Consider the following 13,833-nt stretch of genomic DNA (forward strand, 5'->3'; position numbering starts at 1 on the left):
AATCTAGTGTTTTATATTGGATTTCCTCAGTTAAAAAGAGAAATGAGATTGCCGTTATTTAAATGGCTGTGAGCTGAAGCCATGGGGTGGAAAACGTTGAATAGGTTATTTTTTTACACCCTCCTGGGACTGAATTTTGTGCCAAGTTTCAGTCTGGAGCAAGTTCTGTGTGTGGGAGGGTTGAATTATAAATCTATGTAGCCCCGGATTTCTAATGGCCGTGCTGACAGGCTGTGAGTCCTAGGGATGCGAATGGCGCCCTTTCATGTTACACATCACTTGGAATTCTTGCATCAGTCTTTTCTGGCTGACCCATGGGAGGCATTTGGGCTCAGACGACTGATAGGGTGATGGGATCAGCACCTCATTAGGGCTTTCAGTCAGGGCAATCTAATGATATCCAAACAAATGATCCAGACAGGCAGCATTGGAGCTCACGTGCTGGTGCAAGGTGAAGACTCTCAGGGCTGGGATGTGCATGGGAAATGGAGTAGTCAGGGTGACCGAGAAAGTGTAGAGAGATGTGTCTGTGTTGAAACAGATGGGGCAGGAGCTCTGCTCTGTGTGTTAGGCAGCCCCCTGACACTGTCAGCTGGGATTTCTGATGTGGTTGGTGTTTATAGACCCTAGTGGCAGCTGAGATGGTAATGGGAAGACCTTGCTGAGAACTGTGGTGAATATCACCTGCTGGGTTTAAGTCACTGTGATCTATTCCAAGTGCAAAATGGCCTTTTGTTTATTTGGGTCTTTTTGGGTTTGCATTTTCTTTATCACAGCTACAGGATGGAGCTCACTTTCACTAATGCTGCATGTTCCAAGGAACTTCTAGAAACTAATCTGCGGTACCTTGAAAGTGCTGCAGTTATGAAATCAAGGGATTCTTAGCAGCTTGGAAACTAATCCACCATTTCTGCTTTGTCTTGTTAAAGTTTCTGTTCTTACCTAAGTTTTGCTTTGTTTGCTTCTCAAAAGAAGCTGAACGAAGTCCTTTTTTATCCGTCACTTTGTGTTTACTGAAATAAAGGACAGTTCCAAGACTGTAAGAATGAGTCTTGCAATATTTAGGGGAAAGCAGCTTTTAAAGAGTATTGTCTACTGTACTGCACTAATTTGGAATAACACGTCTCTATAAATTACATATGAAAAAGTAGAAATGGATCAGAAATTTTCAGGGCAGGACTACTGCTCTCTAAAGGGTATCATATCAAAGAGAAGGTAGTATGCTCATCATTTTGACACAGTCTATTAGAGATTTTCATTTTCTTCAATGAGAATCTGGTTGTAAAGACAGCTCTCCTATCTCCAGATGCTTATAAGTACTCAGTACAACACAGAAAGTTTAACAGTGTTTCTTTGTGAAAGATTTCTCACTCCTTCACTCCAGTGGTTATTCTCTGATTTGGCCATTAGCCCAGCCAAGGACGTTTTATGGACAAAGTGCTCCATTCTTAGCAAGAGCATTTGTGTGCAGAAGCCCTCAAGGTGACTATGGTCCTGAATATGAAAGTTTTTAGTCTTTCCCTGAGTGCTGCTGGTTGTAGGAATACTGCACATCCTGTGTCAGACAGGAAACTGCTGCTATGGTCAGTTAACAGCCTTAGTGATGCTGCATGCCATGAGAGAGGCACAGAATAAGCAGGTGGCAACCCTGCTGCTTTATGAGCAGGGCTTTCTGAGATGGGGCATGTGGTACAAACTGCAAACTCTCTTTGAGCAGTGGTTCTGAGAGTCCTCAACAGGGTATTAGAAATAGATGAACTTAAGAGCACCTGTTGTACCTTTTTCTTAACCTTTCTTAAATGGGCAGAGTTTTAGTATATGTTGTAGTTGTTGACTCTGTTCACCAAAGATCTGGACCAAGGATTGGTCCTAATTACTTGATCACAATGCTCAGCAACCTGGGACAAAAGTAGAGGTGAGTGTTGTTAGCAGTGTTGGAGCTGATCCAGCAGGTTGAAGATGTTGTTGCATTCATCATAGGTGTCTGTAGCCCTTGTGGAAACTCTGGCTTCCTCTGTATGCAGAGAATAGGGGAAATAATACATAAAAAGAGGTGTGATCATGTTTTGACACCATAAGTGGTCACTACCAGTATCTAGTTTGGCCATTCATGTAACAGTGGCTCTAGGTTTTCCGCGGTGACTTCTGCAGCTGGCTGTGAACCTATGAGATTGTATTTCAGAATCTGGATCAAGATTTTCTAAATGAGGAATGGCCATGTTGACAAACAGGCCAGTGTCATGTTTGACTGCCCTTACTTTTAAAAACTGAGATTGTCTGCCACATCAAACTTCTTGTCTCCTACTGTGGGACTTGACAGAATCTGGAGACAGGATGGGCCACTCTAAGTGCTTGGAAACGATGACTCCATCTCTATTAATAAATAAAGTGGTTGTCCTGTGGTCGTGAACGCTGTTGAGCTCATTGTTCAAGCAGATTAACTCCCTGCCCCCCACAAAAATAGAGTGGCTATGTCCAGGCTTCCTATCATGAAAGGTCACTGGCCTGTATTAGCCTGTGAATGCGTGAGAATTGTAGAGGAGGATGTTTGTTGGCCCTGGTGAACACATCTGGGACTGTTCTAACACTTTAATAGTATGGACTGGAGTAGGACCATGCAGACCCGTGCCCTGCTGCCAATTTGTTTACTGGTGTGTTTATAGCCAAGGTGAGGAACATGATGAAATTGGTCAACTTGCAGAGCTGTCAAGAAGATCAAACTGTGACAAGTTGTTGGAACTCTAAAAGCTTCAAATGTCAAGGGTTCCTGAAGGGGACAGCTCCAGCTGCCCAGCACCCTCCTGTGTCCCAGGCTATTGTTTTGGCATTAACTAGAATGTTGGTGTGCCTCCCATGTTTCACCATTTGCCAGGGTATAATTTGCTTGTAGGAATTCTTTCCCAGCACCCACCAAGTCTGTTGCAACTTTTTTCAGTGAAGGGCAGGGAGTCTGCAGCAATCTTGGGTTCTTAAACGAGTCACATGGAGTTGTTTTGTTTTGTTGGTTTTTTTTTATCTTAATTGAAATTTCTTCTTTTGGATTTGCACCGTTTTCTAGCAGTGCTTGTGTCAGTGTAATTATGGAGATGTGAATATGCCCATGCTGTCCATGTAGCTGCTGAGATTCTCTAGCATGTGTACTGCTCTCAGGGTTAAATTTGTCAATGAATAAGCAATGGAAAAATTGTTTATAGTGTTAGTAAGATTATTAATCCCAGAGGGCCTCCTCCCCAAATTTACCTCTGTAGCTAAAGCAAAAGGAAAGAGTTATTTGGAGAAGGGCAGCAAACAAGACTGGAGAAATACCTGACTATTAATAGAATTTCTCAGTACATGTGGTTTGAAGAATATAAAAGTCTTTCATAAGAAAGAGTAGCTAGTATCTGGCATTCTCTCTGTGTAATGAGGACGGGAGAGTTGCTGCAGTTTTTTCTTGAACTTAAGTGAAAACATATGGCACACTATACACTGAAAAACCAAACAGACATGATCAATGTAATATCTCTTCCATGCATTTAGTCAGTAATTGTGTCACTGCTTAGCAGTAATTATAGGTCTTCACTTCCTCCATTGTTCCTGCTCGGTTGTTTTGAGCAGAGAGGTTGCTTTGTTGGCCCTGAATCAGTTTATCTTTGAAGGTGATAGTTATTTCTTATGGAATGATTCTGTTGTCACCGTCTCAGAATTTCTCTCCCACCAAGACACTAGGAAGCAATTTCTTCCCCATGGTGATAAGAGAACATTAAGAACATGTTTGAAATGTTACAGTTTTATCAAATGTAATATGAACTACTGTCCAGGAGACTTTGTATTTTTACTTGGTACTGGAGGGATGTCTGGAACCGGTGACACATTCAGTGACAAAGGAATTAAGTCTTTGTCCAGACCACCAATGCTAATGGATGCATTGTGCAATGATTAACTGTTCTTGTACTTGGTTTTATTTGGATGTTTTCTTTTGTGTCAGGGCTCCTGGGAAAAGCCATGGTTCAGTGCTGCTCAGCAGTTGTTCAGTAGTCTCATGGGGCAGAGGTCATTCATCTCCAGTGAAAATGTTGAGTTTTCAGGCCTGCAAAAGTTGGCATATCACAATGTTATTGGAGAAAATCTCCTCTCTTTTCTTGCATAGCTTTTTCTCTTACATTGGCTTTCTTGGCATGAGCAATACTTAATCTCTGAGAAAACTTATTCAGTTGGACATTACACTTAAAATTTACAGCTGATTCAAGAAAAAAAACAAACATTAGAAAAGTCGATCTTTTCTATCCTAATCTTCTCACTCTTTGTAGAGACTGGAGTACCACTTTGCCTACATTTGACTAGGTCTAAAAGAGGCATTTTATGCTTTAATTCTCCAACTTTATCCTCATTTCATTAGTGGTACTGTGTTGTAGAGATGATTTTCCTACTATAAGCATTCTTTCATTCTTCATGTCTGATTCCTCTAACAAAAAAAGCAGAAGCATAAGCATGTGTAGCCATTAGTTTTGTTCAGAGTAGGTATTAACAAGATTGTTGTTTCTTCCTAAGTTGGAGGCACATTTCTGAGCTAGATTCCACTAGAATTTTGCATTTGACCAAAATTGGTAATAGTTTTCATTATCACGTGGGAATATAGATATAAAAATGTTGATGTTTCCCCAGGGAATTAAACTGATTTTATAGCCTAAGAAATGAAGTGAGTGGTTTGAAGGGGAAAAAAAGTTGGAAGTTTCAGAAGAGGTAGAGGGTCAACTTTTCATTGCGGAATAAAACTTCTAAAGGGAAGTTATGTGGTGAATTTTGAAGTTAAATCTCTTCTCATTCTTGAGCTCTCATGATGGAAGTACAACAGTACAGTCCCTTATTTGAGCCAGAACTGGTGCTTTGCTGTTGAGTGTGCCTACAAAATAGTCCTGCTCCCAACTTACTGAAAAAGGAGATGCAAACCCTAAGTTTGCAATTAATTGGATGACTCCATACTGGAGTTCTTCACAGAACATGAAGTACATTGGAAACATGGATATAATATTGCTCTTCTCTTCTACCTCAGGAACAGAAGAGCAGATCTTTTCTGACTGTTGTGTTTTGAAGGGCCATTTATTAATGCTTCTGCAAGGCTCAGAAGAATTAGGAATCACTGTAGTAGTTACTGAGTATTATGGCCTTGAAAATATTGCCTTGCCACCTGTGAAGGGTAATCAAAAATGTAGAGCCCTCTAGAACAACTGTATTTATTTTCCTGCTTGTCTTTAACCAGCACACTGTGAATCTTTCAAGGACTGTTTCTATTTGGCGTGAATTTACCTCTTTCAACAGACTTTATTGCTTCCTGTGCATTGAACTCAAGTTTAGATCAAAATTGTTAATGCATGGTTATTGCAAAATGTTTTTGCATAATTGTTTTTTAAATTAATGCTCCAACTTTTCAAGCCCTGGGATTATGTTGGGAACTAAGCTTGTATTCTAAAAAACAAACTCTTGGTTGTGAAGAAAAGCTTGGAAAAAAAAATCCCCAAAGGCTCCAAAACTACGATGTAAATGAAGTGTCCAAATGTAATGTATTTTATTTATATCTTGTTATAAAAAAAGGCCTTAAGGGCTTTAATGGAGCTTACATTTAATGCATGCCAGGTTCTTCTAAAATTGCTAGGGAGGATACCATGCACATTCAGTATTTTTATTTCTTTTGTTTTGTGTCTAGGCAACAGTATATGCCTTTTGTCTTAAAGCCATTAAAAATTATCAATGGAGATCTTGTGAGGAGTGGCAGTTTTAAGCCCTGTTGTTAGTGAAGTGTATCTCCAGTAAACCACCTATATCTGGTACACCTAGTGGCCTCAAGAAGCCACTCTCTTGTATTTACACGTGAGTTTTGATCTGGGGACAGATTCCTCAGTTTTTTTGAGAGCCAGTTCACATGTTTTCAATACTCTGCTAGATGCTAGAATTCTTCATAGCTGCTGTTTCCTGCATTGATCTCTTAAAGTTAGCTGATCAGTAATAAAAAGAAGTAGCGCAAGGAATTTCATACACATCGTGATGCCTGTTGTAACCATTGGCTTCCCAGCTTCACAAAGGTACAAATAATATTGACTGTCTACAGCTGGACATGGTGTTTCTGGAAGAGAGAATAGAACATGTGGTGAGACTTGGGTCCATGGGCTTGTGCTGGGCACTACAGTGGCAAATCACAGAATGAGTCACGTTGGAAGGGACCACACTGGGTCACCTGATCCAACCTTCCTGCTCAAATCACACTGCACAGGATTGTGTCCAGATGGTTCTGGGATATCACAAATGAGGGAGATCTCACACCCTCTCTGGACAGCCTGTCCCAGTGCTCGGTCACCTGCACAGTGAAGAAGTTTTTCCTTATGTTCAGAGGGAACTTCCTGTGCATCAGTTTCTCCCTGTTTCCTCTTGTACCATTGCTTGGAACCACTGAGCTGAACCTGATCCCTCCCCTGACACCCCCTTCAAAGACTGATAGATATTGATTAGGTCCCTTCTCCGTCTTCTCTTTTCACCTCTGAACAGGCCCAGCTCCCTCAGCGTTTCCTCATAAGGGAGATGCACCAGTCCCTTCATCACATTTGTTGCCCTCCACTGGACTCAGTCCAGGAGCTCCATGTTTTCTGTCCCAAGGAGCCCAGAGCTGGACACAGCACTCCAGATGCAGCCTCACTAGGGTTAAGTAGAGTGGAAGAATCACCTCCCTTGACCTGCTCTAAAGATCATTCCTCAAAAGATGTAAAAATTTTTCTGTTAAAGGTCATTCCTCAGCTCCCATATGGAGCAAGACCTTAAGGTAAAAAAAAAGCTGAAGGAGGAATTTAATACAGAGCTGAACTTTTGGGTAGTGTATTGAAAAAAAGTGTATGCACTGGCTTGTGCTAAGAACTTGTTTGTAAATACAGTGCTTTGTTTAATCCATAGCATTGGTAGTGTTTAGTTTACTCTCCCCACAAAGCTGACACACACGTGGCATTCTATTATCGTGGGACAGGGACCCATGTGCAGAGTCTCCTGGCAGACTTTACAGAATGTCAGTCAACCTCACTTGAGTCAGTCTCTTTATTCCCAAAAGCTGGAGCTGATGCTCAGGACCCTGCAGAAGTGCTGGCCAGAGGGGTGACAGCTGGGTGACCACCTGTGGAAATGGGCACTGGCCACAGCTCCCAGGACAAACACACGCAGCCCTGCAGCAGCACATTGTTCCCTGAGCCTGAGGCAGGGTATTCACACACTTACTGCTGGCAGCAGGGCTGTGTGGGCTTGCTGGGTTCTGAGGAAGGTGGCTGCTGTACACAGCTTGAAAAATTACAGCCTCTTCTCTTGGCCACTTGAGAGTGCACAAACATCCCAATTTGCCTACTTTCAAGGCAGGCAGAAGGTAGACTCTGCAAGATGCCTGCAGTGAGCCCTGTGGACTGGAAAGGCCTCCCATCTTTTTTTGGTGATTCAAGCAAGAAGTTTCTACATTAGAAACAACAATTTTAAGTGTTGTTGACATTTACAGTGAAGGTCTCCTCCGTTCCTTCACATAAATAACAGAGAAAAAGGATAGAATTGAGACTAAGGCTGATTCTCACTGTGTGGTCACTGTCTGCCTAATTTCTAACTATTTAGTTTTTCCAAATGTCTGAAAATTCCAGGGTCAACCTGAAGTCAATATGTACTTGTGTTCAGAGAAATCATGCAGTACTGAGCTGGCTTTTGAATCTTCCGATGTTATAAGGCAAAGTTGATAGAATATGTCAAGATAATTCAGGATTCTTAGATAAACGTAGTCAACTCCTCCTCTAGATGGGAGAAAAATGTGTGGAGGCTTCTTGCTTTGTTTTTATAGTAGAAGTGCATGCAGAGTGGTTGATAGATTAATGGGTTAAATAATCTCCCACTCTCCCCAGTGATCTAAATTCTCCATGACAAAAAAAAAAAAAAAAGAAAAAAAAAATCAGGCTTAGCTGCAGAAAACTTAAGTGGATTGCTTGCCCTGCTGATGTGTTTTCATGTAGACAACTTGGCTTTTCTTTTTCCTTGCAAAATTTCTTTCAGTCCTTGACTTCCAGGCAGTGGCTGTGCACAAATCCTGTTACTTGAACCAGGAGGAATTTTTCCTTTTAGTATTTGTTACGTGTACTTGCACCCATTATTTTCATTTAGTACATAGGTGTATAAGGCAGACTGTGTTCATCACCCCTTCTGCTTCCTACCCTGAAGAGAGCATGTCTCACCAATTGACTTTACATAATGCACCTGCTTTCCTGGTGCCCAGTCTTCTTTAGTCACAGCCTGGAGGTGAGCCCTGCTTTGTGTCCTGCAGGTCACTGATATCTGTGATAGTAATCTTTGCAGTGGTGCTTGCAAGTGATCCTTCACATAGCCCCAGATGTATTAAAAGATCCTGCTAGTGGTTCCTTATTGTTCCTTACTGCTTTGTGGTCTTGTGCAAGGTTGCAAATCAACCACAGCAACATGTGGTGATCCTTCAAACCTTTCCCCAGGAAAGTACAGAAAGTACAGTAACTCCTTCTGGAGGAGGTCTTGTCTTTCCATCCTAGTGCCAGCATCAAGGTGCAAGTGACCACCTTAGCAACAATGCAGTAGAGTTCCAGCTCAACCAGAAAGGTCTAGTGCCTGTCCCCTGCCCCAGCCATTAGCTTTTCCGGGCTTGTAGCTGCTGCTTCTGGCTTCCAAAAGAGGGCTAGACCAGATGAACTTGGTGCCACCTTCATTCCTGATGTGGGTGAGCACTTGCCAGTGCAGTGCTTTGTCTTTTATTGAGCTTCATTAAGCAGTTTTGAATAGTAACACTGAGATATGTGCAGCTTCCAAACTTTGTGAATGTCAGGTATTGTTGGACTGTGGGGTCTGCTGAAGAGCTATCTCCTATTTGTCTGTTCATAATCTGTACTGAATTCTTCATATTGTTGTTTGTTTTGTTTTTGTTCCATTCCATTTGCTCCATTCCAAATGCTGCCATATCCACTCCTGAAATAGTTCTATTTCATTCCTGAGCATTCACTAAGAAGGCATTGCTAATTTTCTGGCAAGATGAGTAAACCAGAATAATTTGAGTTCATCACTCAACTGTATTCTTTTAATGTTCTTTCTAAAATAGTCCATAGGATGGTCTCCAAGTAGTGCAGGGTGTAACTTGTGGGTGGTAGAGCAAACCTGGCATAACAAAAGCTTGGTAGATGGGAGGTTGCAGCCCTTGACATGCAATCCTTTGATCTCTTCTCTGAGAATGTGAGAAAACAACATCAGTAAAGTATGCTGCCCAGCAAAAGCCAAGGTGCGAAGCCGGCCGAGGAGAGAACTGTGGCAGGATGCCATTAGAGGTCACAGCAACCTACTGCTGTTAAGGCAGATTTAGGGGAATAATATTCTTGTTGGAGGGGAAGCCTGCTGCCTGTGCATCAGAAGAAATTCTTCAGATGAAGGAAAATTGAACACCACTATTTTGTTATCCAAGTTGCTTTTACCCTTATAAATTGCCTCATCCCTTACTCCAATTCAAACTACTATCTGAAAGTGATCACACTCCCCTGCTTGTAATGGTTGGCAGGTGCTGTCAGTGCTGCCACGTCAAAAACTTCCCCAAATCTCTAAGTAATTGTCAGACTTTTCTGTTTATCACCTTTGTGTGTCTGGCCAGCTTGTTGTCAAGTTCAAAGCTCTTTGGCACATGGGCTGCCTTGAGCTCCTGGGTTTATCCCACACATTTGTTCTGTTGCTGCTGAGGAAGGATGCAGTGGAGAAGAACAGAATTCTTTATGTGAAAGGGTCTCCCCTAACTGTGCTGATTGTAGTAATTAGTGTCTGCCAGGAAAACTGTTTGAGTTTGAGGTGAAAAATCAGCTGTTGTCAGTTTTCTTAATGTTTCTGTGCCATTTTTAGTCTTTTTGTAAAGAAATGAGACTTATTTGTTCATTTTGACTGGTGTTTCCTAAGAACTAGTTGACTGATATATTTAAGTATACTGGAGTTATTTGCAATCTCCCAAGCAAAGATGGAAGGGGACTAATAGTTCACAATCTTTTCCAGTATTAATGAAGTTCAGAGAAGCCATTTTCAGAATTGCAAAGGGAAGTGACTGAATGTCCGTATGGATCAAGGAAGATTCTCAGCTCATGGAATAGGAATCATTGCAGGTTACCAGATACAAAGAAGCTCTGTCTGACATATGAAATCCCTGATTTGAAAACAGTTAAATACTAGGAGAGAATTTCAGGGAAATAGATCTGTTTACTTTGGTTTTGTTCTCCCCTTAGGCATCTGCTTAAGACCACAGTTAGAGACAGGATTTGGAGGCAGATGGACTTTTTGTCAAACCAAGTACAGACATTCTGAAGTTACTGGTACATTTATAAATGCAGACTAGCCAGAGCCTTGCTGCTTCTTGGCCTTGGTTGGGCCATGGTAAAGGAGCTTGGACCTCTCTGGGGAAGAAAGGTGGAAAAATTAGGGACAAATGACAAAATCTAGAAGGAAGCAGACTCCAAAGTTTTCATGGCTGATAGAATTATTTATATGCAATCATTATGCTTCTGCAACTTAATGCATTTAATTTGTGTGTGTGCCTATGCTTGCATAATTTACATCATCTGCAGCATTCACAGGGTATCAGTGTAGGCTGTGGTTCTGTGGGCATTGCTTTATGCAATTATGGTGCTTTAATTGAAGAATGACAGACTGAGGAACCTAAACTGCAGCATAAAAAGCATCCATTTTAACCTGGTTCTATTCCTGCATCCAGTTCACCACTCAGCCACATAAAAGCTTTTCTGAAGGCAAGACGTGACAGTGATGCTGGCCTTTTCATGTCTGAAGTGTTTGTGAAACTGCCATCTCAGGGCAGTGGATATGAAATCACTGCTATAAAATGTACAGTGCTTGTTCCCTGTGACACTCTTGGTGCAAGGCAATTGCACACTGCAGCAGAATTTGACACATTTGTAACATGTCTTTGCAGTGTGTGTGAAGGTCATTGTCCAGAGAAAATAGCATTAATCAACTTTGTGTTCATTCCTAATGAGAACCTTTCAGTTCCTTCAAGTAACTGCTTCAGATGCTTTACACCACATTGTTTCTCATTTCCATTAGAAGTGAGAACTTGTTCCTAATGTCTTCTTCCTTTCTCCACAGATAATCTGATCAAAGCCATCCTGTCAGCAACCAAAGATTATCGTCTAACTCCAGCTCTTGACAGGTAAGATGAGACCTTCAGAACGGGAGTAGAAGTAATTCTTTTCCATATGTCTTAAATACATTTTGTTAGACATTTTTTGCCAGAAATTATTGCCAATACATTTGGATGTGGATGAGTAAGTCAGGAGCTGAAAACTGAGTGCTCTTTATAGTAAATCTGTAGACTCTGGAGACCTCTATTAAGTCAAACATAAGTAGAAAAAAGCATTTAGCTTTTGACTGTTTCCTTATCTTTTGTTTTTTCATATGTTGTTACAAGACATCCTCTTGCCCCATTTTCAAATAAGTAAATAGCAGGTTTTCAATAAACACTTTGCTCTTTTCCAGCCTTTCTGACAAAGCAAAGGGACTGGCGTATTTCAACAATGTTTTTCACTAATACCTCACTCTCAAAGTAGGAATGTTTGGTTGTGTTTACCAAGCCTGTGCTAAGATGAGCAGGATAGCAGTCACCTGAGTCCTGTGGTATTTGAACTGATGCCTTTAGAAGCAGCTCCTTTGATTCTTCAGTTCTGTTGTAGAGGTTGTTTCTGAAACTCAGTGGCATGTTTACAATCAGCTTCCCAATGATAGTCCTTCATACCTTCCTGTCCTTGCTTTTCTGCCATTCCTTCCATTTGTCCTGCAGGTTTGGTTTAGTGCTACTTCCCGGATTAGGGGTAGTTTTTTTTTTTTCAGAAGCTGTCAGAGGTTTTTACTCTGGGACATGAGCTCTTTTTGAAGTCCTGGTAATACTTCTTTCCAGTGCTACTTGACCCACACTGACAACACAGTTCCTGCTTTCTAAACACATGGGTTTTATTTCCTGGCCCAGATCCCCTTCTACCCACTTTTCATGACAAAATTCATAAGCTTTTCCAGCCTTTCTGTAGGTCTCCACATTTCTCATGCTGATTGTAGATCTTGCCTGCTGTAGTTGGGAGTTACTCTCTGTGTGAAAGCTTATTCTTAGTCTTGCACAGTCTGTGTGTTAATTTAGGTTTCTTTGAAGTTTGCCTTGCATCACAGCAGTGCCAGATAGGGTTAGCCTTCAGACTTTGGATTAATTTGAGAAATTATGTCCAGAAGGTAAAACTATTTTGCAAATGACCTTCTTAGAGATTTTGCTCACTGAGTCTCATCCATCTGGGGTTTATCTCAGTTCTGGTTGGAGAGTTAAGATTTTAATGTGTTAAAAAATCTGCATACAGACTCTTTCAGAAGATTGTTGATGTGTAATGAATGTTAATGACAGAGGGCAGGTGGGAGATTCTTGCAGTGAAGGTTAATGTAATTGTGACCCTTGCTGCTCACCTGTTTTGTGAGGAGTAGAATGTTTCAGGCTTTTTAAAAGTAATTTTGCAGGAGATTCTGAAACATAACCACTCTAGCATGAGCTGCTCACTTTGGTTTGTGCTCTTTATGATGGATTTGGTGCAGAAATAGGAGACATCTAACACTCAAGCCCCATGAAATGTATGTAAAATCCCTGAGATACCCAGTGCAAATGAGACCAGGGGAGCAGGCTAGACATTTATGTCTGTGCTATGCAGTAACAAGGTTTGGTGGTGTGTAAGCACGCGGGTATCCTGGGGAAGTACTATTTCCTTGGGAATTGTGACAAATCCATGTCGGTGGATGTTGGTCGTGTAGTACACATGCATCACAATCAAATATCTCCCAAAGCCCTTCCAAGTGAGCAGGTCTTCGGAAGGATAAAAGTAGAAGTGTGTATGAGAGAAAGGGACTCAAGAAAGCTTGGGATAGCAAGCTGCAAAGTGAGAGCCTAAAGGAGGAGGTGGATGGAGTTGCAACAGAGGAGTTATTAGGAGAAGGAGCTTGGGAGCTGTATGAGGTGTTAAGGCTGCCATAGTGCTGCTCTGGTAAAGCAGCTTGGTGAGCAGGGCACAGATGAAGACTTGGGTATCATTCCAGAAATGTTCTTCAGCTGTGGTCATCACTGAATTCCAGTACTGGCAGCAATGGGTATCTGCCATTTTGGATTCCTTAAAAGTTGGTTGAGAAAACTGGTGGAAGAAGGTTAGCTCCTTTCTCATCTTGTTTCAAGCTCCTAACAGTTGCCCTTCATGGCAGCACTTGTGTGCCTGGGGCAGAGCCTTGAGTTTAGCTACTCCCTTCCTGCTCACTGGTCAAGGAGAAACTCCAGACCTCTCCCCTTTGCTCAACACCTTGAAGCAACTGGAGAAAGCCTGACTTAGAGGACCTTGAAAGGTCCCTTGCAACCCAAACCATTCTCAGTTTTATGATAAAGGACTCAGAAAACGTGAGATGATTCCAATTTACAAATTTTTCTTTCAACCCAGATCGTTACAGTGACTTCACTTCCAGAGCTTCCGTCCCACTGAAGAGCTGTGTGGGCACAGAGCTGAAATGGCAGCAGGAGAGGCAGAGGCTGGGGTGGGTGGGGAGGGTAAGCACTGCCCAGCCCATTGAAAGAAGAGTTCATGTAGCTGTACACTGAAGGCAGCTTTCCCAGGGGAAGGGTGGGAGAGGCAGGAAAGGTGAGGTCAGAGCAGTGCGTGAGAGCATAGGAAGGAAAGAGAGGATTAGAGTTGTGTGGTGGAGGAGCTCTACACCAAGCCTTTGGTCTTGTTCCTACTCAAGCTTCTCCATTTCTGCCCTCCTTCACAAAGC

General features: G+C 41.9%; 1 protein-coding gene across 8 annotated transcripts in view; it reads left to right on the forward strand.

The window, feature by feature from the left end:
* Positions 1-13,833, forward strand: part of ST3GAL3 (ST3 beta-galactoside alpha-2,3-sialyltransferase 3) — a 171,260-nt gene that overhangs the window by 105,868 nt on the left and 51,559 nt on the right. For all 8 annotated transcript variants that reach the window (XM_062497627.1, XM_062497628.1, XM_062497631.1 and 5 more), the window contains one exon: positions 11,137-11,200. In XM_062497627.1, coding sequence (XP_062353611.1) covers positions 11,137-11,200 — 64 coding nt within the window. The remainder of the gene's footprint in view (positions 1-11,136; positions 11,201-13,833) is intronic.

Source organism: Cinclus cinclus, chromosome 8, assembly GCF_963662255.1.
Source record: "Cinclus cinclus chromosome 8, bCinCin1.1, whole genome shotgun sequence".
NCBI lineage: Eukaryota > Metazoa > Chordata > Aves > Passeriformes > Cinclidae > Cinclus > Cinclus cinclus.